We start from the raw sequence: 26,494 nt of genomic DNA, 5'->3' as shown, positions 1-26,494 counted from the left end.
AAAAAATTAGAGTGATCATAATGGCTGTCTAGTCCTTTAATACACAGTCATGAGTACAAGTTTGACTGTATACTCAAATTCAGGTATACATACTAACTCATTCGATTGTATACAATTGATAAAGGACTGGTACAAAATCAAACTCTTTTCCATTTATACAAAAGATTCCTGATTATAAATTGGTACCAAAACTGTCCGATTGTTGTCCTGCAACAATATATACACATGTCACAATCTAAACTACAGATCTTCAAAAGATACTGCCAGAAACTCTCTACATGTATCTTACAATGTGCAAATTACATTACTAACATTAACAATCTAATTTCTAATTCTACTCAGTGTTGGCAGCTAGTTAAGGAAAGGCTTGGGTACATTGAGAAATCTTTTGCTACCACCGGAGAAAAGACTAGTAGCCTATTCAGCTGAAATAGGAGCTGATTTTTTGTTCACGCAATATCAAAACTTGTACTGTACAAAGACGTGATACGTCTTTATGGCTAGTGGTCAGAGCTGATTCCTACATTTACGTACATTGTCAACTTATACAAAATAGCAGAAATCTTGTTGCTACAGTTGTATTGAACAACAAATACTTTCTGTCCTCTTGACTTATACTGACAAGATTGAAAAAGACCTAAGACTGAGGAAGACCCTGTTCTGCACTGGTTCCAGTAATACTTTTACGTACATTGCAAACTTCCTAAGACATAGAGAAGATGTCTTCTGAACCTGGGACAATTTTCAGTAGTCTTCCTCCTCATCTTCTTCCTCATCTTGAAGCAAACTGCGCCTGGGTCCAGAATCTGGGAACAGGGAAAAGGGTTATTTATTATTACAAAACTAGTTGTATTGTTGATGTATTGGAAGGCAAAGCCCATCTCTTTCCTTCCACCACCCTTTACTCCCCCAACCAGTTGGGTACACATGGCAATTTTACACCTGGGTGGAGTGAGGAAAGTCGTGTGAAGTGCCTTTCCCAAGGACACAACATCTAGCCAGGAATGTAAGGAATCAAACCCGCGACCTCTCAATCTCAAGTCTGCTTGCCTTAGCCACTAGTGGCTATTTGACACCACTAGTATATTGAAGTGTTGGGGACCAAAATATCTGTGTTGGCTTAAACCCAATAAAGTGTCTCAGGCCATGTGGCCAGAGCCAGTCTGGAGAGTGAACTCAGGGTGTCAAGAATGTTATTCTGAGGCCCTGTATATTGCCACGCTACAAAGTACCAAAGGAAAAAGACTAAATCCCTGACCTGTGTCAACGATCCTGTTGACGAGCAAAGTCACAGCCTCCCCTCCTCTCCTGGCAGCTGCTATCATCTCATCTCCCGCATCATGGGAGTAAACTGGGGGGAGGGAAGGCAGGAATTATTGGACAAAAACACTTAGTAACAGTCTTACTGGCATTAATTTTACATGATGTGTAGTAAGTTTGGAACTTTCCTTCCTCGTTTTAAAAGTTGGAGATGATACAGTTTGAAAGTATTTTTTTCTCTTGTCCAAATCAGCTTCAAAGTAATGAATTTTCAAATGGAATCCTGGAAGACTAGTACTCAAAACATAATCATGTACTAGGACTTTTTCATGGAATGACATAAACTTATGATCCGTAACACCTTTTTCCATTATGCAGACCAGTATAACTGACACAAGGTTTATTTTTGGTTAGTGGTACAGCATGCAATTCTTATCTTGGCAGATCAAAACTCACATAGGTACAAGACAAAAACAGCACAGACAATGGTACTCGTAGATGAGCACAAATGTATCTCTGTATCCACTGTGGCATGCAGTATTAGAGGTTGCATGCATTACACTTTCCAGTTTCCACCCAACACATTACTGACACTGTACATTACCTGGTTCTGACTCTCCTACTAGTGGTTGCAGCAGGTAACAAAAGGGAGACAGAAATCAGAAATATTGGTGGGCATGAAGAAATTAATGTCAAAGACATTTTCTAACTACATGACAAATTTTTATAAAAGCTAGCAGGGGTTGTGACAGTCCTAAAATGTACAAAGACAGAAAATTCTATTGAAAAGGTCTGGTCAAAAGAACTTTCAAGCTCCTTGACCATTTTGATATAATGACAAATAAAAAATAATGTGCAGATTGATTTGATAAAGAACAAGGATAACAAAACTTGAAACCCAAATTTTTTTAAGTGAAACAATCCAGAAATGACACTACAAGATACAATGTGTAACAGAGCTGCTATTCTCTTCTAGCATCTAAACTATTGTACAATGAAGTCATGAAAACTAACTGAAAGACATTCTACAAGTAAATTGAAGATGACCTACAAGGATATAAGGACTGACATGATGACATATATGTACACTGTATCCGTGAATAGTTTTATCAGGTTGGTAAGTCACTGAGTAAAGAGACTCTTTTTTACACAACCAAGTGTTGTATTCACAGTCAACGTTTTGGTGAACCAGTCAGAATTGCCCTGAGGAAGGTGACAGATGGTCACCAAAATGTCGACTGTAAATAAAACACTTGGTTGTGTAAAAAGAGGCTCTGTACTCAGACATACATTGTAGCATGACAATGTCTCAAGTATAGTAGATTCAGAATCATTGTCTTGTTGTGACCAAGAATAAGACAACTTACTGTAAGACATGTTCTTGGGGAAGGCGTCCTTGACCCTTGAGACAAGATCCTCGAGTTCCGCCTCCTCGGAAGGAAACCTGTGAGACGTCTCGGGCAGGTAGGTCGCCTCGGGGCCCAGGGGGTACGTTCCATCATCATCATCATCGTCATCCTGATATAAAAAAAATATCATGGCTGTCATTCATGATCTAACTTACTACAAAAAGGGGAAAAAAATCTAAATTGGTTACAAAAGTTTTTTACATATCTAGATTTAGAACAGCAGCACACACAGAGTACAATCCTTCACCAGACAAAAGACAGATTCAAATGCTTGGAAGATTACTTCAAATGTAGTATATTTTCTTCCACTTTAAATTTTTAGAACCAAATTACAACAAAATCCATGAAAATTCACTTGGAGCTATGCTTCCATCATCATGTTCTCATGCAAAAAATCAAGCAAACAATAAAAAATTTTTGGCAAAAACACAAGCAATTTTGACAGAGGTACAATCATGGGAGTGGACACGTAACTACATTGTACAGTAGGCAAAAGTGTACCCAATGAGAGGTCACATAACATTAAAATATCAGCACTCACTTGATACATGTCTTCTGATTGGTCAGCTTCTTCATCCTCATACTCTTCCTCTCCCAAAGGCTGCTGGGAGAAAGCCGGTGGGCGCCATAGTGGTCTCTGTCCCGGGGTACTCTGGTACTGAGGGGGAGGGGGTCGGATAGGGGAGGGGTACGGCTGAGGGGGGTGGGAGAGGGCCAGGGGGTTGGGAGGGGGCTGGTAGGAGGGGGCGGGGTAGGTGTACATTGGGGGGTGAGGTAGGGAGGGTAGGGAGAGGGGGGGTTGGAGTTGGTAGGGAGGGGAGAGGATCTGGGGTTGGGGTTGGTGAGGGGCGGGTAGGGCTGCTGGACTTCTCTCTTGCATCTGGAATGAGTGTACATGTAAGTTGAAAGTACTACATGTAGTATAGGCAGCTTCTATCTTAACTTGTACGATAAAAAAGGCAGTTGCACCCCTGCCTGAAGTGCATCATATCATCAGCTAGCCACGGACAAATCTAGAATATCTGATTGTTTTGCCTTTCAATAGTTCCAATAAGACATTGCATGTAGTTAAGAAATGTCACTCTGAGTCCTACATAAAACTGCCATAGAATGGGTGAATGCCTTAATTGTTGTTCAAATGGATTGTCTTTAAAAGGTATAAAATGTGTTGCATGTGTCAATCTAAGGACCTCACCTGCACTCTAAGCCTGTATTTCTCCAGCTGTAGTTCCAGTTGTCTGTTGTGGGACTCCAACACTTCCACCTGTAGTATTAGTGATGATAATATGTAGCATTAGTGATGATAAGATACAAAATAATAAAAGTATCCAGTTATCAAAGCAGTCTGGGGGTAACAAGGTGAAGACATTTTCATTTGTAAAGGAACGAATAGAAGTCCAATTGTAAGCTACAGTAAATTTTGTTTGCGGTTTCCTTATACATGTAGCTGCAAAGAGTTCTACCAATGAATCTATCATTCAAAGGACATATTGGTCAGGCACAAGAATTAACAATCCTTTCTACTTGTTCACATAGACCAGATTTATTGGTCCACTAAGTGGTCTTCCAGGGCAGTTTTGAATGTCTTGAAGTCTGACCTTTGCCTGTAGCCTCTCCTGCTCGTCGTGTACGGCTGACCCCGCCTCTGACCTCTGTGTCCTCAGCTCGTTTATGTCATCCAGAAGGTCGTCCTTCTCCGCCTCAAGGTCGTGGATGATGTCCTCCAGCTCCAGCCGCTCCTCAGGGGCCAAGTTCACGATCACCTGCTCAGGGGGGGTCGGCTGGAGTAACACAGGTTACAAATGTTTGCATGAAGGTTAGAAATACAGGTAGAATATTGCTTAGTACAAAATACATCAATGGCCAATTGGGTGGTGTGTTTGGCTTGCTTTAGGTAGGTCGTGAGTTTGATCCCCGGCCAAGTCATACCAAAGACTTTATGCTTTCCCTGCTTAGCACTCAAGAAAGAATATTTATAGCATTTGGGAAAGAGTATGGGAGTTTTCAATGTCTGACTCTAAAAGAATTTATCTAGTTGACTCATTTTGTATTACAAAATGTTAGCATCATTGCAACTACAAGCAACTGTATACTTGTGTCAAAACCTCAATGTACATAGTGAGGCAAAAAACTTTAGGCAGGTAGAAATTTCACCAGCAAAACTTTCACTAGCATTTCACATTTGATACTAGAAGAATGTCTGAACATTTCTTTACCAGCTAATGCTTTATTCTCATAAAATGTGATGTTTTGTATCTAGCTAAGTGAGATGTAGTTCTTACCCTTTGCCTCTGCATCAGTTTGGGAGAGGTCTGCTGAGGTCGTGACACCGTTGTCGGGGGCAACGAACTCTCCATGTCCGCCAGACGGGTCGCCAGTCTTCCCAGCATCCCATGCATGTCAGCCTCGCTTTGAGTATCAGCCCTTGAAAATTAGCAGAGGTCAGTAAGAAAGAAAAGTTAAGAGAGCTGTTCTATTAAAATATTTTGTAGAAGATTAAAACCACACACACAAACATGCAGGCAAACATATCTGTGCTTGTTTCTGAACCCCATCCATAAACATAACACACACACATCACAAATACAGACAAAAATGCCTGCCCTTGGTGCTGAACGCTATCCACACACTAACAGAAAAGCACGCACGCACACACAGCCACACACATCATAGAAAAACATGCCTGTCCTTGGTGCTGAATGCCATCCACACACACATACACACAGACACAAATACACACACATGCAGGCAAACATGCGTGTCCTTGGTGCTGAATGCCATCCACACACAAACACATACACACACACACATAAACAAGGCACCTGTCCTTGGTGCTGAATGCTATCAACACACATACATGTGTAAATATAAGCTAACACACATGCAGGCAGATATTCCTGTCCTTGTCGATGAATGCTTTCTACACACACACACAAACACACACAAAAGTCACAAATACAGGCAAAAATCCCTGTCCTTGGTGCTGAATGCCATCCACACAAACACACACAAATGAGAAATTTCATCAAAATGTAGACTTAAACTGCCATATTGTAGGAACTCACATGCTCTCTGTGTCGTCCTCCCTGTATCCATGTACAGGCAGGAAGTTGGACTTGTTTCTCTTCTTCTTGTACCGCTTGGTCACGTTGTTTCTCACTGTACGGGCAAACGCTTTGGCATCTTCTTTGGACGATGTCTGGTCAGGGACACAGGAAATAAAATGAAGTAAGATCTATGATGTAATACTATTCTGCATTGCATTGCTGTAAGAAGCAAGTACTATAACAAGAAAGTTATACATGTAGTCAGAATCAACCAATGTCCAAGGAGGTCCAGTCTTTCTTAAAACAGCTAAACAATGATTGAATTCTTGTTTTTTTTTAAGGAAGGCAACCATGTCATTATAGAATGACTACAAAAGTCTAAACAGAGGAAAAAACTAGGAAGATATAATTTTTGTTTAAATTCAGGTTTGACTACTAGTACATTTGTTGGTCAGTATATCATTATGTTCATACAAGCACTAACAAGCAATAACATTGCACTGTAATAGTTAGATAGACAACAAAGCCAACACAAGGTAGCACTAAGTACGATAACAATGGAGCTAGCAGAAGCACTATTGCAAAAACATGTTCCTTACCTGTGTACAGTACTCCTGGATGGGATGGCTGAGTTTGTGTGAGCGTGAACTCCGACCCACAAAGAAACAGTTCTGACACAGATCGTAGTTATAACACTTCAGACACTTGTACCTGTAGGGGTACATACAATGTTGTTTTTAATATCTGTACAAAATAAACAACATACCGATACACTAACCCTAAAAGTACACAATAAGTAGTATAGTTTTTTAAAAGATGACACAAAATTGTACGAAATAAGAAGAATCTAGCAATGATATCTCAAATATCTGTATCTGTATAGCCTGTATAACCTCCCTTCGGCGTAACACACCAGCTTCTGTATCTGTATAGCCGGTATAACCTCCCTTCGGCGTAACACACCAGCTTCTGTATCTGTATAGCCGGTATAACCTCCCTTCGGCGTAACACACCAGCTTCTGTATCTGTATAGCCGGTATAACCTCCCTTCGGCATAAAACACCAGCTTCGCAGGCAGGCGGCGCGGCGGCAGCAGGCTACATTACACCGATTGACTCGTTACACCTAACCCTTGAACATCTAACTCTAAACATTGTTTAAAGCTAGCTTTTTTGTCTCTAAAAAGACAACTCTTTGCAGAATCAAAATTATATTTCTCCTTAAAATAAGAAAAAACATAAACAAACAACCCACCTGAAGCCCAGTATAGGACAGGATTTACATGTGCTACACTTTGCCTGGTGTTTAACACTCGTCAGTACAAGCCTCCAATTAAACAAACAAACAAACAAACATCCCACCTGAAGCCCAGTATAGGACAGGCTTTACATGTGTTACACTTTGCCTGATGTTTGACACTCTCTGCAGCTGCCACCCTGTGCAGAGTTGGGAGCCAGACCACAGTCTGGGGTTCTGCCATTAACCACTGCAGGAAGTGGTCTTCTGTTACTCCTGTTCCTAGGGTCTGCGGAGGGAGAGGAAGCAATCAATCTATTATGGCTTCATTTGTAGGGTCTTGGGTATGAAGATACAGAAAAAGCTCAATGCCACCAAGCACAGTTGGGGCATTATCACTCGGGATCTTTTAACAACCCCTACAATTGAATGTGCAAAGATTGGGTGTAACAGGTCATTCGGTGTGATATAGCTAGCTGCCACCACACTGCGTGCCTGCGAAGCTGGTATGTTATGTCTGTCAACAGGTGGTTATACAGGCTATACCGATACAGATATAGACAGATATAGAAGAAAAATGAAAACACTACAGTGTACACTCTAGTAAAGACATTTCTCAAAAGTTGTTAACACTGTGTAATCTAAAGTGGGAGGTTTGAGTTCCTCTATTCAAACATGTGTGTGTAAACTGATAGAGATGGCTGCAGGCTTATAGAGGAAATAAATCTTTCAATGCTCTACAGATGCTAGTAGTTTCCTTGACAAAAAAACAGTGGAAAAGACAGGAGTACAAAAAATGTAAGTGACACAACAGACAGGTTACCTCCAGTGTAAACCTGGGCAGCTGGTAACAGGTAAAGAAGAAATAGTATAACATAGTACAGACAGTCTTGTACAACGTGTAAGAGTAGGTTCCAAGAAATGTTTGAATGGTCAACAATTCAAATAGTTGCAGCAAGACATTGCTAACTGAATACTGAAAACCTGGCAACATTCTGAATCTGTTTCAGTAAAAAATGTTCACTGAGTTGAAAGCTCAGTAAGCCTGGATGCATGAGTGTGTGATTGAGATACATGTATGTTCCAATACATATATTACGCAATGTTACGATAAATACAAACTATACTCACCCCTTCCAAACAGCTGGCTACAGCAGCAGACACACTACCGAAGGACGGCCTCTCAAACAACTGGTCTGTCAGCTGGAAAAAATAGAAACATGTGAGAATGGTTTTTACCTTTTGCAATATTTCGCACATTGTTATGTCTATAGTTTGGCTTGGGTGTGAATTGCCAGTATACTATATATGTTATATCATTATGGCACTTGAACATAGCTTTGTACTGGTGATTCCTGCTTTCTGAAACCTTCTTGTCTTTCATGATCTTCGAAGATGTAGTAGTCATAAAACATGTAACACCATACCTGTAACATGTCCTGTATGAGTCCTGACAGGTTTTTCCTGCTCATCATCCCATTGTGGTCTGAGAACTGCTGGAACAGGTCTGGGGAGGACAGAGATTGCAGTTGTAGTCAACCACTAACAGGAGTTGTACAATAACAGAGGCATTTTTACTACATGTACCTCACAGCTTCAGGGAACATAACATCCAGAGAAACTGGGCCATAAGGACAGAGATCAACAACATTGTCTTGTAGCAGACACCTCAGAAACAAATGAACTATGCTCCATACTTACATGTGTATTTTTCAGACAGTAGTCCTGAGCACATGACCACCAGTCCCACCCTGACTGAGGGGACACGGATACAGCCTGTTCTGTTCCTGAAATGTCAAGTTTGGGAGGTAAACTTAGAATCATGACAATTCATCTTCCTGACATCAATTTGTCACTAATGGTTACAATAATGTAAAATGTATTCAGTTATAGCTATATAGATACTAGATTGATTGATATATAGTGTAGGAATATAATCAGTCAAAAGAACCTGTGTTCAAAAGAGGTGCTCAATGCAAGATGCTTGAATATAACTTTGTAGCACATGTCTTTGGACCATGTTTTGAGCAGTTTTTTTTTCTTCTTTTTGCTTATCTATGTTTTTGCAATATCTTTGTGTATCTTTGAAATCAAATAATGCATGTAAAGGATGATGATACATAATTTATGTTTCATACTACATGTGTACTTGCAGTAGTATGCTGGCCTGACAGTGACATAAACATTGTCAAAAGATATTTGAATTTGATTTTCACCAATGAGCTACCAACAACTCTCATCCTTACGTGTCATAAACATTGAGTATCCAGTTGAGTGTCAGGTCACTGGCAAGTTCAATGTCGATGAAGTCAGGTCTGTCCTTGTTGGACATGACAAAGACGTCACTGATGATGTCATACAGGTCCATGACATCCACCACGGAGTCCTGATGGCCGCGGAGCTGATGCCGCTCAAACACGGACACCACTGTCTTCAGGTCCACAAAGTGCACTGTGGGGAACAAGAATTAAGTGTTTTTTTCCAGATGTTATGTTCCAGTTTTGTAGTTGTAACACACGTGTCACTAATTTGCAGTATGCATGCCATGGTTTTATTTGAATTATAGTTTGAAAAGTCAATAAAAAGAAAGATATGAAAAAAAAGAAGAAAGTTTATAGTCATAACTGGAAGAGACTATGTACCAAAATGTACCAAAAATTTTTGCTCTCACAAACATGTTAGTGTGTGTCAATTAATACAGAAGGCTGGCTTATACAGTACTAGTACATAAACATTTCAACACTGAATCATACCATGGTTAGGACTTTGACATAGTAAAACTAAAAGTACATGTGTAAGTCTTAAAGAGAAACCTACGGTCACATCTCTTTTGTACAGCCCGTAGTTTCATGGCCATTCTGTAGGCTGCGTACTTGATGTCATTCAATCCATCTGGAGAAAAACAAACAAACAAAAAGAATGAGTCAGAAGTACATTGTAATCACTAAGTACTGTTAATACAAGGACCAATGTAACATTGTGTCAATAGTGAAAAATTTGTTCCTGTCAATATTTCAAAATTTCCTGTTATTGACAGGGTGATCCTGTCAATAGTGTAAAATTTTATGTTATTGACAGGATGGTCCTGTCAATACTGCAAATTTATTTTGCTATTCCTGTCAATAGTTGAAATTTTGCACTATTAACAGGATCGTCATGTCAATAACAAAATTTTGCACTATTGACAGGATGATCCTGTCAATAGCCATTTAGATTTTACTATTGTCTGCACCTACCCAGCTGTTCCAGTGTCTGTGCCAGCAGTGGATGGTCCCATTGTGTTCTCTCTGTCTGGTGACTGGACATGGAAGGAAATATTTTACAGTAAAAATCAGCAAGAGAAAAATGTGAAACTGAAAAATCAGTAAAATATCATCTTAACATATCTTACATGTTGTATGCTACTACTCTTTTCACTACTAGTGATGTTAATGTTTTTTCTGAAGCTCTTTTTTTCGATTGTAACATGCTAGTACTTAACAGGTAAAATATATGACAGTGATCACCTTTACATAGACATGACAAACTACACTTTATGTTCACTTTAGGTATGCAGATATTCAGCATAAATGTTGTTAAGTGTAGAAAAACAAGAAGTATCATCATACTTGACATAGTACGGGATGCCATTGCTGGTCTCAGACCTGTCCCAGCCTTCAGATGAACCTTCAAGATCTGAAAAAAAAAATCAACATGAACGTTAGAAAATGTAAATATTCAGCAAAAACATGATTTTTTAACCTCATTTTGTAGCTAAAGACACAGATATGATCAATCAATGAAAACCTATCGATGGAAATGTACTATGCAATCAAAAACATAACCGAGAGAATCATGAATAGTTTAAACCTTAGACACACCCAAATGTAAATAAATGTTAACGTTTCATGTTATTGTAAACGATTGACTCATTCGCACTACCTGAATAGGGCGAATATTTTCTTTTGTAAACCGCTAAAGAAACAAATTAAAGATGTGAAATCAAAAGGACACTTACCTTTGATTATAGGCATCTTGATCTATAGATCAGATTGTCGCTAAGTGCACAAAGATCGCTTTTAGAGCTAAAAATTTGTCCTAAACTTTAAAGTCCAAAATCCTGACGCTAGGGACGCCATCTTCGCTAGGAACGCACGGACCGTTTTGCGGCCTGTCGCGATGCCACCAGAGGTCACCTGATTTTACGACACCATTTCAAGAAAATACTTAAAATCTTTCGCTTTACTCACATTTTCTCAATTCTAACGCATAGATATTTTGTGTAGGGTTCCTCGTGCTCGATAAATGGTTCTGAGAAGTGATATTAAGCGCTGTATATTTAAGAATAGAAGTTTGCCGTCAAATTATTTTCTGCAAGTCACGTCCGAATGTCATTATGCAAATGAGCCAGTCGGCGGTAACATGCAGTGTGTTAACAAGATCACGGTAAGTTTTCCTCCCGTTTTTCTCGTTTTTCCACTTTCTTGAACCCCCAGATGCTTCCTAGACATCGCTGAGACGTAGATCTATCGATTTATGTCTCTTGTGGGCGTTTATTTTACACGATTCGCCGGAGAACGCCCCGAAAAAACTGGGCCGATCAGAAGTGCACCGTCATGTCGAAAAAGAGATCCGTCAAAAATGTCGAAATTTCGACGTACCGAAAGGATCTCTTTACACTAAGTAAACATTCTTCCGTATCGCGCGATTTGTAAACTAAAGTGATCAGAAAGCCTGGCTTGATCTTTTGGGCTGTTTGAGATTATATTCCTGTTTCTTGATCCCTCGTTGGGTGTACGTTATGGCCTGCGGAGATCTTGGCAACAACTCAAAAACTTGCGGTAACGTAATCTTGAAGACGTGATAGTGATCATGTTGTTTGTACGTTTGTTTACTTCGTACATATTCTAAACAAATAAGCTAGAATTATCTAGAAAGAAGCTAGATACATAATGATGATCCTAATCAAACACATTGATATTTCAAGTTTCAGTTTCAGAAAAAAAAGTCTCCAAAATGGTGGTCAAAAATATTATAACCTTAACTTAAGCCTTAAGGCACGCAAAGAAAATAATGTTAATTCAGACGTGTGTAGTGTGTGTGTGTGTGTTTGTGTGTCTGTGTGTGTGTGTTTGTTTGTGTGTGTGTGTGTTTGTGTGTGTGTGTGTGAGTGTGTGTGCGCGCGTGCGTGCATGTGTAGCATTGTAGGTAAGACAAGTACAGGCTCAACTTCCATAATCTATCTTAGTGTGAAGGAGGGTAGGCTGTATAAATTTATGATCCCAACACTGGGTCACCACCTATATAATTGGGCCGTAAAATTTTATGAGTAGCAACCAATAGCCCATAGGGCATGTACTGTACCATTGTCCTCATTAGACAATGTATTGAGGCAAAGTGCTGGTATGGCCCCACCTTTACCTTAATGTTTAACCTTAACCTTATGGAAATGTTTACTAATTTTTAACTCACTCTTTGTAAGTTTGTTCATGTGTCTGAAGCAACCAAGCTTTTCTGTGATATAACTAGTATTTCCCAACAAGTGAATTTTCTTGTAAAAGTTTCTGAGATGGAGTCACAATGACAATGGGTATTTAAGGTTAGTGACACAGGTATGTTACTTCCAGCACATTTGCCCCTGGTGTCCCCAAAATGCTCTCTTCTCTAGAGATGAACTTTCAAGATAAAGTTCAAGCTGGTGTTTCCATGTCTGTCACTGTTAGGAAGGAAACTTCAACGTTTGTTGAATCAACACTATTTGGCTAGCATCCAAGCAGATGTTGGATGGCCAAATCCTAACATTTTTTTTAGCTTTTCCTCATTTAAGAGGACAGTTTGTAACAAAAACAGGGAACTGGTAATATTAAGATATTGACTGCTTCCACAACTACTTCTAGATACGTGTCTGGCTACCACAATTTATAACAAATGTAAGTAAATGTTACTAGCAATTAGCATAAAGTTCTACTGCCAAAAAATTCTATTCAAATGTATCTACTGTTACGTAACCTCAAGTGGAATTCCTGTGTAGTTGTTATTTCAGCCCTCTCAAAAGAAATCCAGAGTCAACCTGTCCCAAATCCCCAACACCCTCACCTACCGGTAGTACTTGTAGTAATCCTGCTCTTTCTAGCCTGATTCAAATGGACGTGTTAAATGTTGTTCAGTTTATTTAGCCAGAAGTATACAACATGTACAATAAGTACAACATGTCCTAACAGTAACAGTATGTCTATACTTTTTGACTTGTGGACACATCTTTGCAAGAGAAGGAATAAATTTCTCATATAAAATTTGCATGGTTGGACGGTAATATTTTTGGCTGTTGAGAAATGGGAAAAGCCTGTAGTGTCCCCAGTTGCAGTTTGTGTGTTGGGCTCTTTTAAAAGTTTTATTTTTGTTTACTAGGAAGTAGGAATGACAAGGCATGACATAACACTAACAGAAAACGAAAACATAGTCATGTGTGATTTCTTACTCATCATCAGGATGTTAGCCTGGTTACCAAACCTATTAAAGCTCCCAAGTCCTACATCCTCTCCACAAATGGATGTAGGGCTATCCGGATGTCACCTACAGTACACTACAAACATTTGTGTACTACATGTCCCAGTCTTGTCCCAGTGTATGGTTCCTGTTGCAGGGGTCATGTAAGGTGAGTATTATTGGCTTCCCTACTCATATTGAGTGATGCCCAGGCCTCCATGGACTGTAGCTGAGTGCCAAATTGACAGGAGAAAATCCTTTTAAAACAAATACGGGGACAGTACTAGTATGGTGACTGTCAGATACGTAGGGAGTTTGAAAGACTGGATTTGTAGACACTTGGTGACTGAAGCCCCTGTCACATTTGTCCTAGCCTCCATAGCATGGGGGTCTTCAGGGTCTTTGGGAGCTTTTATGTGCTATTTTCTGATTGCATATAGACAACATAGCCGGCCTAGTTGAATTACCCCCGCTTTTAGAACTGGGCTAATCAGAAAACAGCCGAAGATCACCAAACCTCCAGTTCTATAAGCCTGCTACGGAGGCTACATTTGTCCTAGATTATATAGATAGGTTCACTGGAGCAAATTGGTTTGAGGGCATCTCTTTTGACTGACAGAAGTGGATGTGTTGTGAAAATAATCCATCTTCTTTGTGACAGAAAATGTTGCTAAATAGATTCTTTGTTGACAATGCCTTCCACTGAACATCCTGCAACAAAAGATTGTGTGAGTCTGTCACTATGAGTCTATGAGTCGTATGACAACTATGCCAATGATGGCCATGTAATAATAATTTTGTATATGCATGTACATGCACATATTGTGTATATGTGCACATGTAGACGTATGCTCAAACAGATATTGATGATTGACAGTTAAGGTAGCAAATTGGATTAATTTTTTACTCTACTGGGATTGAGACAAATCCCTTGGCCCCGCCCACCTCTGTCAAAATGGAGAAATGCAAGACGAAAAGATAAGAATGTAAAAGATTTACCAAAATCCTCTGAAAGAGACAAAATCTCATAGCCCTGCCCACTTCTGTCAAAATGTACAAAATTCAGAACGCAAAAAGTAAGGATGCAAAAATCTACATTTGTAACCATAGACATAGTGCAGCATTGGATATTATGATTCACCTCAACCCAACCTGCATGATACAACAGAAACGTGTTTCCTCCTCCTACACTGGAAACCATTTTTACTTTCAGCTTCCTTGCAAATTCAGAACAGTCATGGTTGCATCATGGAGGTTTCATGTGTCTGATTATGAATATGAGCAACTTGGGTAAAAATTCTACTATAATGTAATACTACAATATTGAGGTAATAATGATTGCTGTGTATATACTGACTACTGAGTATCTGTTTTTTGAATGCAGATATGAAATACTGGGGGTATCTCCCCAAACATCTGTTAGAAATCATGATTTCAGTATAGACTTTAAGTCAGACTTGAGTAAAGTCTAATATTAGACAATTTGCGTGATGGCTGAAGGAGACAGTTTGACCTTTATCTGCGAATTGCAAGCTGCCGTACCAGCTGGAGGTGGTAAATGTGCTGCGCTGGAATGATCAATCATCTATCAATCAATAAGCGATGCAGAATCAATTTGTTTGCAGGGTGCTTTGGCATATAATGATAATTGATTGCTTTTGTAAAATTAGACTGATCGGTCTTACGTAATGCTTACCAATGTACATACTACTGTTGTTATTTTTGGACCTATTGGTACATGTACATTGTCCATTTTGCAGTCTTCAGAAGTAAGGTGATATGTCAAACACATCCAGGTACAAAGTCCTTGCTTCCGCGTACACGTGTCGCAATGACACGTTGGAAAGATCTGTTTGTCAAGACCCTGTTTTTCAAGGAACACCTGTCAATAACCTCAAGTACAGTGTTGACTGAACATCAGCCGATTATGTTGTAGAGAAGATTGCCATCAAGAAATGTTAAAGTCCAGTTCAAGATGACAAGCAAAGGTCTATGTAGCTTTCAGCCTTTTTCATATGTCCTTTTTTTTTAGTTCTATAGCTATAGGTTGGAAAATCGATCTTTAGTTTATCAAGTGAGTGTATGCTTTAACGATTCGTCAAACAACGCTTGCAGCTAGATGTGCAAAGGTTAAGGTGTGTCAGGGCGTTTAATGTAGTAGAACCAGCTGCTGCTGCACCACATGCCTGCAAAGCTTAAGTGCAAAGGGCATTTATACCAGCTATAAATTAGTATAATACAGATACATATCAACACCCACATGGCAAAAAACACTAACTTCAAGTTCAATTCTGAATCACAAGCTAATTACAATTTCATAACAGTGTAGTGAAGCTTTTAATTTGTTGCCTTCTAATACCTGCTCAGGAACAATGACTTGCATTCTGGGTATTCGCAGGAAGATTCTCAGAATTTTACCTGACAAATTTTTATGATTTGACATTAGTCACACTCACTGACTGTTGTGTCCGTAGCTAAGAGAGCAGTATTCTTGCCCTGTCATACCATGGAGGTAGGTCTTTTAACAGTTACACCATGGTCATACCGAAATAGATGCTACAGTATTGTTTCACTGTGTGACAGGGTAAAAAGCATTTTAGGTTCAGCATCTTAGTCTAAGCCAACTGAATGTATTGTAACTCTCCAAGCAGAGGTTGGGGGGGAATCATTGTTAGCTTTTTATATATGGCTCGTTTTTTTTTGTCAATACCCCCACCTTGGGTTGCTCATGGTCCCTCTCTGGCCAATTGGATACTCAACTTTTGAGACCCTTAGGATCTGCTTGGAGATTAGCTGAATGCCAGACTGTTTCCAGGGCCCACACAGGCCAGCTCCTCGGTTCCAGGGCCAACATACCCCCAAGGACATTTTACCAGTGTGTGGGTGAAGGTCAGTCACCAGGCTTAGGTATCATGTTACAAGTGTTCTGACCTTCACCTGTATTATGTAAAAGTGTTACCTGGGCTTTTGGGAACAATGACTCTTTTGTTAAGCCTTTCTGACTCTTAATACTTGCCTTCAGCCTTTGACATTTGAACTGATGTAAAGTTTTTTGTATGTTGTATAGTCACATTAGCTACAGGTAACTGAACAAGTAAATAGCTTGCTTTCAAATCAGCCATTGCCTTGTGTACCTGTACATATAATTACTAGTATAGTGTTAGAGCTAAATTATACCTCAACTTGTAATTGTGTTTCTGATATTTGAAGTTTTTGTAGGTTGTATAGTCACATTAACTAGAGGCAACTGAACAAGTACAGTAGCTTGTTGTCAAATCAACTGGTACCTTGTGTACATTGTACATCTACTGATAATTATAGGTTTTCGATAGAGGTACATTGTACTTCAAGTAGTAATTGTGTGTCTAATACCTGAGCCCAATAGCTGAAGTAATTTCTTACAAGGACTCATTGCCAAATGTTAGACAAATGTTAGACTGTACCATTATACCAATAGGAGACACGAACAGTCTTCCACTCTTGAACAGGTAGATCATGTTTATAACAGTGAGAAACATGTTCTAGACATTACACTTATATTGTATACAACATATTATTATAAAAGACATTTCGCAATTTGAATTCAATTGGCGCTGCTAGCTCTACTTTGACCCAATTGTTTGCCCTGTCTTGTATGTATATACCCTTTGTCTGCTTGAACTTTGCACTGTAATAGCCTATTTGGCAGCCCTAGAGATGACTTAGCAGTTTTCAGGTCAGCTGAGATCTCTCGTTAAACAGCTTTACAAGGTGGTTATACCAAAGTGGGCGGATCACACAACTGTCATTCCTACCTTTTATGCACCGAGGTAAAGTATGGATGCATGCAGGAGCTCAGGTGAAGCAAGGAAAGTCAGGTTTGGAAGGTTTCTTGATGATTTTGCTGTCGGAAGCATGCATTTTTTTAGTTCCTCTTGGAATTCGAAAGTATTGACATTTTCATAGTGGGCAGATCACCTAACTGTCATTCGTACCTTTTATGAACCGTCTTTAAAGTATGGATGCATGCAGGAGCTCAGGTGAAGCAAGGAAAATTAGGTTTGGAAGATAATTTTATGATTTTGCCTTTGGAAGCATGCATTTTTTTAGTTCCTCTTGCTTGGAAACTATTGACATTTTCATATATATAGTGGGTGGATCACCCAACTGTCATTCGTACCTTTTTTGAACCGAAGTAAAGTATGGATGCAAGCAGGAGCTCAGGGGAAGCAAGGAACATCAGGTTTGGAAGACTTCTTGACGATTTTGCTGTCGGAAGCATGCACTTTTTAAGTTCCTCTTGGAAAGAATTGATGTTTTCAGCTGTTTGCAATTGCTTTTGCAAAAATGTACATTCTGCTATGCTATTGCTAGCAGTTGAGTCAAAAGAAATTTTTAAAATCTGCAATGACAGTATTCTTGCAAAACAACCATATTTTTGCCAAACAAATAATACTAGCTAGAATATCTGCATTTTCTTTTCAATTGCATCATTTTTCACTGCGGCAAAAATGACAGCAAAAAAAAGCTACGTGTATCTAACTACAGAATATTTCATGCCAAAATAGTTTTTGCAAAACCTTTTCTTAGCAGAATGCATTGTCTTCCGAGCTTTTATATGAGTTTTACAGTTTACTGGACAGGTTATGTGACAATAGTTTGAGGTGTTCCAAGTCTGTACATACCGGGTACCTGCAAAATGTGGAAGATACAATGACCTTTGACTGCTAACAATGAGTAAGCAGTAATGTTATGAAGTTCAATGACCTATGGCTCCAGTTTCATTCTACCCAGTCTTTGTTCAATGCCATCCATGCCTTCTTATCTTTGCAAAACACTTGTTCGGTATACTGTATAGAGTTACATGTATCTGTATCAGTAATGTATGATAACTACTAGTACCTGCACATGTAGCTTGTCCAAATGTATTTCCAATCATTTTGTCGCAATGCTACAAGATTTTCTTTTACTCTGTGGAGATAACGGAATTTGTATAGAGCCGTACCACCCACACTTATGTAAGGTATAAATTGATATAATGATAGAGCGCACTTGCACAATTGATGGAACAGGCCTAGGGGTGGATACAGTTTAGCATTTACCTCAGATAACCTCCTAGTGCTGCACCAATTACCCTGCATGAGACTGCATTTTTTGGAGGTCATGCTGACCGTAAAAATTGGCTTCACAAGAAGTATGCTTGGTTGAGATATGTCTGTCTTAAACCTGACACAGTTACCATCCAAAGGGCAGTTATTACCTTTAACCTGCATAACTACAAATGTATAAATGACAGGTTGGCTGAAATTTGAAACCTCAACCTTATAGTCCAGAACGAGCATTGCAGAACTATCTGTACGCAATTAGTTGTAAGCACTGAGCAGGAACTGATAGTAATAAGTAATAAACAGTGAATGCCAGGCACTGCAATATTTCAGTACACTGGGTATTACTAAGTACTATACTACATGTATGTACAGTATAAATTTCTATCATCTGCCCTGTTGTTTTTGCTCTTTCTTGTTTTTTTTTACGAGATCTACTCAAGTGCTCCATGACTTGCACATTTGTATTGACGTTTCGTGACAGACAGTTTGAATGCTGATATTTGATGCCTGTTGTCTCTGTCATCCCCAGGTTCGGATGTCTCTACCATTGAAAACCTGTTGCCATAGAGACGGTTGCCATTAGCGATGGCGGAAGACGAGCCCATGGACCCCACGGGGCCTAACTTCGAGGTGGAGTGCGCTCCGCGGAACGGGGGGTCCACGTGTCGCACGTTCACGGACGGAGGTCACGCGGAAGAGGCACTGGGAGTGATGAACATGCTGAGGGAACATCACCAGCTCTGCGACGTCACGCTCAAGGTAATAATTAAAGTTAAAGTCATTCCTGCACCACGTGATGCATAGTGTGGTGCCCATCTATTCAGTAGCCCTTGGGCCACACAGTTGTGCAATCACTACAGCAGGGGGCTAGTTCTGTATGTACCATTTTTAACATGTTGAGAGAACATCACCAGCTCTGCGACGTCACGCTTAAGTTGATTACGGTTTTTTTCATCACCTCCTTATGGTACAGAGTTGCAGGCTTCACTTATAGGGGCCCTGAATCGAGCTGCCATACTGTAAATTAAGTTTGCGGCAGCAAAAGTTTTGCAGTCTGACTTTGAGAACAATTGACAATCATGTTTGTGGAACTATATGTTTGCAGTGGCGGCAGGTGCAGCAAGACGAAAGTCGGCAAATTATTTGTTCACAATAATGAAAACTGAGAATGTTTAAGTACCGTGAAAACATTGTGATTTTCAGTATACAAATTACAATTGGTACATTTACATAATGCCATTTGTGGATATATTAGACTAAAAGGATGTAGAGGTACTGAAATTATGTTGTCGTACCAAAATTCCATGTACTAGAGTTTGTTCATGAGTCCTTGTTCAGTTTTATGTTATTGTTCTGTTAAACAGGTGACGTACCAGGACAAGAAGGACACGTTCCTTGCCCACAAGGTGGTCCTCGCGGCCGCCAGCCCCTACTTCAAGGCCATGTTTACAGGCGGGCTGAAGGAGTGCGAAATGCAGGAGATACCCATTGAGGGTGTTCACCCCTGCGTTATGAACCAGCTTATCGGGTTCGCGTATACCTCACAGATCACCCTAAAGGACATGACGGTTCTTCATGTCATGACTGCGTCAGTTATGTTCCAAATGACCAGAGTAGCCAAGCTTTGTTGCGAGTTTTTGGAGGACCAGTTGGATCCTAGTAACGCGATCGGGATCGCGAACTTTGCCCAGGAGCTTGGGTGTAAGAAACTGGAAGAGAAAGCGCGAGAGTTCATTTACACGAACTTCTGCGAGGTTTGCGAGAGTGAGGAATTCATGATGCTATCGGCTTGCCAGCTGCTGAACCTGATCAACAGAGATGAACTGAACGTGCGTTGCGAGTCTGAAGTCTACAAGGCCGCCATGCGATGGGTTACGTACGATCTAGATGAACGTAAGCAGTGCATATACCCTCTGCTTGAAGCAGTGCGGTGCCACAAACTCAACCCCGAGTTTATCAAGAAAAGCCTATCGGCGTGCCCCATAGCGACTAGGAATCCTGAGTGTAACGAATACTTGTGTAAGATCTTACAAGACTTGACGCTGCACAAGCCTAGATGTCTGAAGGTTAAGCAAAGGACTCCTCTGGCTCCGCATGTGATTTTCATCGCGGGTGGGTACCTGAGACAATCGCTGGCGACGATGGAGGCATACAACCCTGAGAAGAACACGTGGACCAGACTTGCCGATCTGCCCATGCCCAGAAGTGGTTTGGCTGCAGCTGTAGTACATGGCTTCTTCTATGTTATAGGTAAGACAGTTTGAGTTACTGGGTAAGATGTACCAGTAACTTTAAACTTTGTAACTTATGTTGTAGAGGTCCTTCAAATTTCGGTAGATTTTCCAAAATTGCCATGAAGTACATACAGTCAATGTGCAATGTTGAACGAAACATACCCTTTATCTAATTTCCACCTCCAAACAGCACTGGAGAGCAGAACAACTTGTTGACAGCCACATACATGTAGACCCCAAGTCAAAGAATAAAGAATATTTTCCAGTTCAAAGAAATAGTTATGACTTATCTGTAAGTGTAATTTTGTCATTTTGAACAAAACTTTTAGGCTTGCAGAAACTTTTTAAAACTTTAATCTGTTTTCCTTAATGGCACAGGAGGGCGAAACAACTCCCCAGACGGCAACATGGACTCCAACTCCCTTGAAGGCTACAACCCGTACACCAACAGTTGGCAGTCGTACACTCCCATGTCCATCCCTCGTAACCGTGTGGGGGTGGGGGTCATCGATGACTACATCTACGCGGTAGGAGGGTCACAGGGCTGTATGCACCACAACACGGTTGAGAAGTGAGTGGGAAAAATATTTTCATTTTTAATGCACTGGTTCGGGTAGCTGGTGCTCCTACTCTATTACATGTAAGTTGAAAAGTCTGGGGCCCTGATGTAGGTGGACTTTACAAACACTGGGCTTGAAATACTGCGTTCATAATGCACCTAAGTGCAGGTAGTAGTAGGGCTGTCCAGGTATTTCTGATGTCGAGAAGTGAGTGGGAAATGTTTGACTACATTTGTGTGTTGATTGTTTTACCTGCCTTAGTTGTACTTCTTTCTTTGGAGGCCTTCATCAACAGGATGAAGATTCTGCTGCCTATAATACGTACGTGTAAGTGCTTTGCTGGGAAGGGTACAACTTCTTTCTTTTGAGGGTTATTTTGAAAGTGTATAACATGGTTATATTGAAACACAAATAAATAATGTTTTAAAGTGCAATAGTTTTTTTAGTTGTACTTCACCAGCTACATGTACCAGTACACCGTATTTGTGATTCTAGTTTCCAAAACTATTTCTTTTCTCTTTTTACTATGCATGTAGGTAGGCTATGCAAATAGCAGTTTGAAGGCTGTACTTTGTTATTTCATGTTTTTGCTGTGTCACTGTTGTGCAGAACCTGCTACACAAACAACTTTTCAAGGTTCCTTAACAGACTGCTGATTGTTGTTTCAGTTTCTATCCGCCCAAAACCTTCTTTTTTTTCCTTTAAAAACTCAAAAGTATATATGAGGAAATAATTTCTTATTTCCTTATTAACAAGACCCTCTTCACAGACATGAAATGATTAATAGAATGAAACATCATGTTTTCTTTGTAGCTTACTACATGTAGTTTGATTACTGGTATCAGCTCCAACTAAGTGTAGCCCCAGTTGCACTTAGTAGTCTTCCAAGTCAGGAGCTACCACTTTTTCTGCAAGTCACTGCAGTACAATGTGAAGAATTTGTTGTGATTATTCGTTACATTGTACCAGCAAGCTGTTTTTACAATTCCTGACTTCACTCAGTTGCAACTTAGAAAATAAACACATATAGGAGATAAACAAAAGATATGAAAAATCTAGTATTTTGCTTATGAACATGTCCTTTAAATCTCTATCAGAATTTTATAATCAGCTGTCAAATTTGGGCTACTCTACACCAGTTCTGTACATGAAGACACTGTTGACCAGTACAAGCTACATGTTACATAAGGGTTACTCATTGACTTTGGACATTGCATATCAAGGTTTACAGAGCTTCAGCTGTTTTATATGCTCAAGGTGTGGCTCGGAGTATTTGGCTGACAGCTATTTTATTGTCCATTCCAAAAGAAAGTGTACTGTAGTCAAGCACAAGTACAAATGTACATGCACACAACTGTGTGCATGTTTGGGTTTCAGAGCTCTGACAGGGGGGTAGTTATGGGGATTCAAACCCTTGAAGTTGATTTTGTGTTACAAGCAGCAAGCATGTCTTACACCACACCTATGTACATGGTATCTTATAGTACACGATTCTAATAGTACACCCCTAGTCTTCCTGTATTCCTCATAAACAGAAAATTACACATTTATGTACATATATTCATGACATTGTATACATAGTCACATACATGCACTAATACTTAGTAACAGGAAGAAGATACCATGGCAAACTTAAGAATCGATTGCATGCTACAAAAACTGGTACTACCTTTGTTACAGCATGCTAAACATGAAACTATATGTAGACGTTAAATACCACACATTTGTGGTGCAATTGAAGCATGGATGCATGTACGTGACAATGTGCCACACCTTAAGCACACATAACTGAGTAGGTGTAACGGACAAAGTTAATGTCTTTAAGGTCATTCAACTTTAACCAAGTAGCTTCAGTCTATGTTCCATTTCAATGTACACATAGTACTATTAATAATCAGATTTTTCAGTTTGCAAATTAACAAAAGTTGTTCTGTGTACTGTGGACCAAATGGAAGAAACACTGCACAAGGGAACCGAAAGTTTCATTTTGCCAACTTTCTTGAGAAAAAAATTAGGAACACTAGCAGAAAAAAACATCTGTCACCTCCCAAAAACAAAATCAACATGTTTACCCCCTGTAATCCTTTGTGGTCTGTTCCAAAGGGAACAAAATGCACCTGTAACTGAGACATACCATTACACATGTAGGGGTGTTACGGCCTATGTGTACAACCTGTCATACGCATGGTGACTAAGCACTTTCACACATTGTCAGCCCAAGGTAAACATAGTTCTACAGGACTTTGACACGGATAAGGGACACTGCATGTGTCAAACTGGCAAATGATTAATGAGGTTGACCTAAATCTAGTCTTTGTGTGGTTCTAGTTCTACTGTATTCAATGATACAAAGCCGTGGTGACTGAAATTCCGCATGAACAGGTGGAAAATAAGACATTGTAAAGTACACAATGTATTCCCAGCCATGACAGCTAACTATGAAATTCCAGACAGGTTAGTATTAAAAAGAAGAGTTAGCTTATTTTGAAATTTAGAACCTAAAACCTTACTTTGAAATTTAGAAATCTAAAACTGTTGGTGGCATGATTGGATTTTCATCAGTTAAAAATAATATTCTGTTCCACTACAGACATTGCCAGACAGTCTACATGTATATTCTACAACCTATGAATGAGTGAATGAACAAGTTCAAATTGCAATAGTCTAACATGTAATGCTCTTTCCCACTGTTTCAGGTATGATGCAAACCAGGACAAGTGGACAACTGTGGCTCCCATGAAGACACGTAGGATCGGTGTGGGTGTAGCTGTGCTGAACAGACTACTGTACGCTGTTGGAGGTTTTGATGGTACAACCCGTCTGAGGTCGATGGAGTGTTACCATCCTGAGAACAACGAGTGGCAGTTTGTCACCTCCATGAACGTGCCCAGAAGTGGAGCAGGTAAAGAGGCCAGTTTGCTGTATCTTTTCCTATAATTTTTGTGGTAGAAATGCTTCTTTCATTATACCTACAAGATTGCAGGCTGGTAGAAAATATAGCTGCACAATGCCACAAACTTTCTTGAGCTAAATCTAAGTCGGTGTTTCAACTTGATTCCCTATCCATATGAAGTATACTGTTGTCTCAAGAACTTAAACTGTATGTTTCACATGTAATGTCAGTAAAACTCTGAAAGTTACATGTAATTCTGACATACAGGTACATTGTCCTGTTGTCCAATACACCTCAGCTACCATGGTATTGCACTCTCAGAGTCTCATCTTACCATGTTGAGAGCTTTTCTTGAAAGCATTTGTTGTTTCACCCCTGGTGTGATAGTCCAGGTCCAGGACCATCATATCTATGCCATTGGTGGTTATGTTGACACAAGCCAGCTGAAAACATTCATGTACATGTAAAAAGCAAACACCTCAGCTACCATTGCATTGTAATTTTACCTAGCCAGCTTAAAAGTATTTTCTTGTTCCTTCCACCCCAGGTGTGGTAGCCCAGGACCATCACATCTATGCGATCGGTGGCTATATATGACGGCATGAGTCAGCTAAAAAACAGTCATGTACTGGTAAAAATGTGTGTGCTCCTACCCATCTTTTTTAAAAAAGCATTTCTTGTTCCTTCCACCCCAGGAGTGGTAGCCCAGGACCATCACATCTATGCGATCGGAGGTTATGACGGCATGAGTCAGTTGAACTCAGTAGAGAAGTACGACATCAACGCCAACACCTGGGAGTTTGTGGCCTCCATGAAGAAACAGAGAAGTGCCCTGTCTGTCACATCGTTTGGCGGCAAGATTTACGCACTGGGTTTGTGTTTGTTTATCTTATCTTTTGCTGGTAGTATTTTTACTTCTTTGTTATAAAGGTGACTTGGTGATTTGGTACCTTTCAACCAATCTGTCTTGGAAAGTTCATTTGTAACTTTGAAAAACAGATGTTATAAAAAGGCACTGTACAAAGGAAGATTGTGGGAGAAATTTAGTTGCACTGAATAAGATCACAGATCACAGAAAGAAATGCTGGTACATTGTAGTTGCAATTATACAATTTGAAAGTAACTTACATGAGCATGTATATCTTTAGCTTTATTCTTCATGTACATTGTACACAAAAATACATAATGTACCTGAATCAGATATACGTATGACTGTATACGGTATGTAAATAACATTTTGTGTGTTTTTGTTCACAGGTGGTTATGACGGTACAGACTTCCTGGAGTCCGTAGAGGTCTACGACCCTCAGACCAACGAGTGGACCATCTGTGCCAGCATGAGCAGTGGGCGGAGCGGGTCAGGCGCTGCCGTGGGAATAGAACCCTGCACCAAAGGACCCTCATGACCTTTGCCCTGACCCTACTTCCTGTGGGTCAGAGTGCAAGGGTCAGTTCCACCTGTGTTATTAATAGAGTTTATATCATTTATCAGGGAGAATGTTGTGTTTTTTTTCTTAATTTGTGAAAAAAAGGAGAAGAACAGCTTGCTGCTTGAGAAAATTTTATAATAATAATTGCTCTTCCTCATGCAAGTTTCTTTCTGAGTGATTATTAGATTAATAGGTTGAGTATCAAATTTCAACATTAAGGAGGGTCTACCTAAGACTAAAATTAATGGTGCAGAACATATTGAATGTACATGTAGCATCAACTATGGATTACTGAAGTACTCTTGTCCATGCTCAGATAATCATACTGATTTACAGAAAATTTTGAACCACTAGCTAAGATGCTGAAATGGTACTTTTAACCTATGTTACGAAACCCCCTAAGTTTTCACCTAGGCCTGTAAGTTCCTAAAAAAAACTGATCCAGACAGCCTTTTGCGATCCATGCAAAAGTGATGCTCTCAGCATATGCCATACTAGTGACTTCTTCTTGTGACTGTGAAACTGGAAACAAATATCTACACATATATACAATATATTATCATGCTTGTCATCATCATCATGCTTGTACTGGTGCCATATATGACAGAATGCATGTTTCTATAAGCAATTGCGGATGTTGGCCAGTGATGCCAGTCTTGTATGCTGCTGTGATGCGAATGTGTAGTCTTGTGTGTGTATGATAGCATCTCTGCATGATAACCCAGGGCTCAAAAACCTTTTTTCTCTACATGCACTACAGCCCACTGATCATGATGTACGTGTGGCTAAGCTAAAGTTTGGATAGGTCTATCAACATGGTCAAATATTGTATTAAAGATGGAAACAAAGGGAATGAACTTTTAACTTAAGAAA

The 26,494-nt window shown here is 39.8% G+C and overlaps 2 protein-coding genes across 2 annotated transcripts; one reads left to right on the top strand and one right to left on the bottom strand.

Moving 5' to 3' along the window:
- Positions 1 to 744: 744 nt before the first annotated feature.
- Positions 745 to 11,104, bottom strand: LOC109483515 (dystrophin-like). The gene is made up of 18 exons (XM_019786546.1): positions 10,950 to 11,104; positions 10,561 to 10,627; positions 10,189 to 10,250; positions 9,770 to 9,844; positions 9,199 to 9,403; positions 8,654 to 8,739; positions 8,380 to 8,459; positions 8,084 to 8,155; positions 7,078 to 7,241; positions 6,316 to 6,427; positions 5,735 to 5,868; positions 4,952 to 5,093; positions 4,268 to 4,450; positions 3,865 to 3,933; positions 3,211 to 3,549; positions 2,628 to 2,778; positions 1,259 to 1,351; positions 745 to 806 (listed from the first exon to the last, which is right to left on the bottom strand). Exons 1-18 carry the CDS (start codon positions 10,963 to 10,965, stop codon positions 745 to 747), a joined length of 2,112 nt encoding a protein of 703 aa, XP_019642105.1. The 5' UTR covers positions 10,966 to 11,104.
- A 123-nt stretch (positions 11,105 to 11,227) lies between these two features.
- LOC109483593 (kelch-like ECH-associated protein 1) lies at positions 11,228 to 25,945 on the top strand. Its single transcript, XM_019786626.1, has 7 exons — positions 11,228 to 11,377; positions 19,034 to 19,263; positions 19,869 to 20,754; positions 21,117 to 21,309; positions 23,995 to 24,200; positions 24,887 to 25,063; positions 25,449 to 25,945. The coding sequence occupies exons 2-7, from the start codon at positions 19,090 to 19,092 to the stop codon at positions 25,595 to 25,597; spliced, it is 1,785 nt and encodes a 594-aa protein (XP_019642185.1). The 5' UTR covers positions 11,228 to 11,377; positions 19,034 to 19,089; the 3' UTR covers positions 25,598 to 25,945.
- The last annotated feature ends 549 nt before the right edge of the window (positions 25,946 to 26,494 follow it).

The sequence above is a fragment of the Branchiostoma belcheri genome, unplaced genomic scaffold (genome assembly GCF_001625305.1).
Source record: "Branchiostoma belcheri isolate BF01 breed outbred unplaced genomic scaffold, Haploidv18h27 scaffold65, whole genome shotgun sequence".
In the NCBI taxonomy this organism is placed as follows: Eukaryota; Metazoa; Chordata; class Leptocardii; order Amphioxiformes; family Branchiostomatidae; genus Branchiostoma; species Branchiostoma belcheri.
Note: the sequence above shows the minus strand (reverse complement) of the source record. Positions and strands in the feature narration are given on the sequence as shown.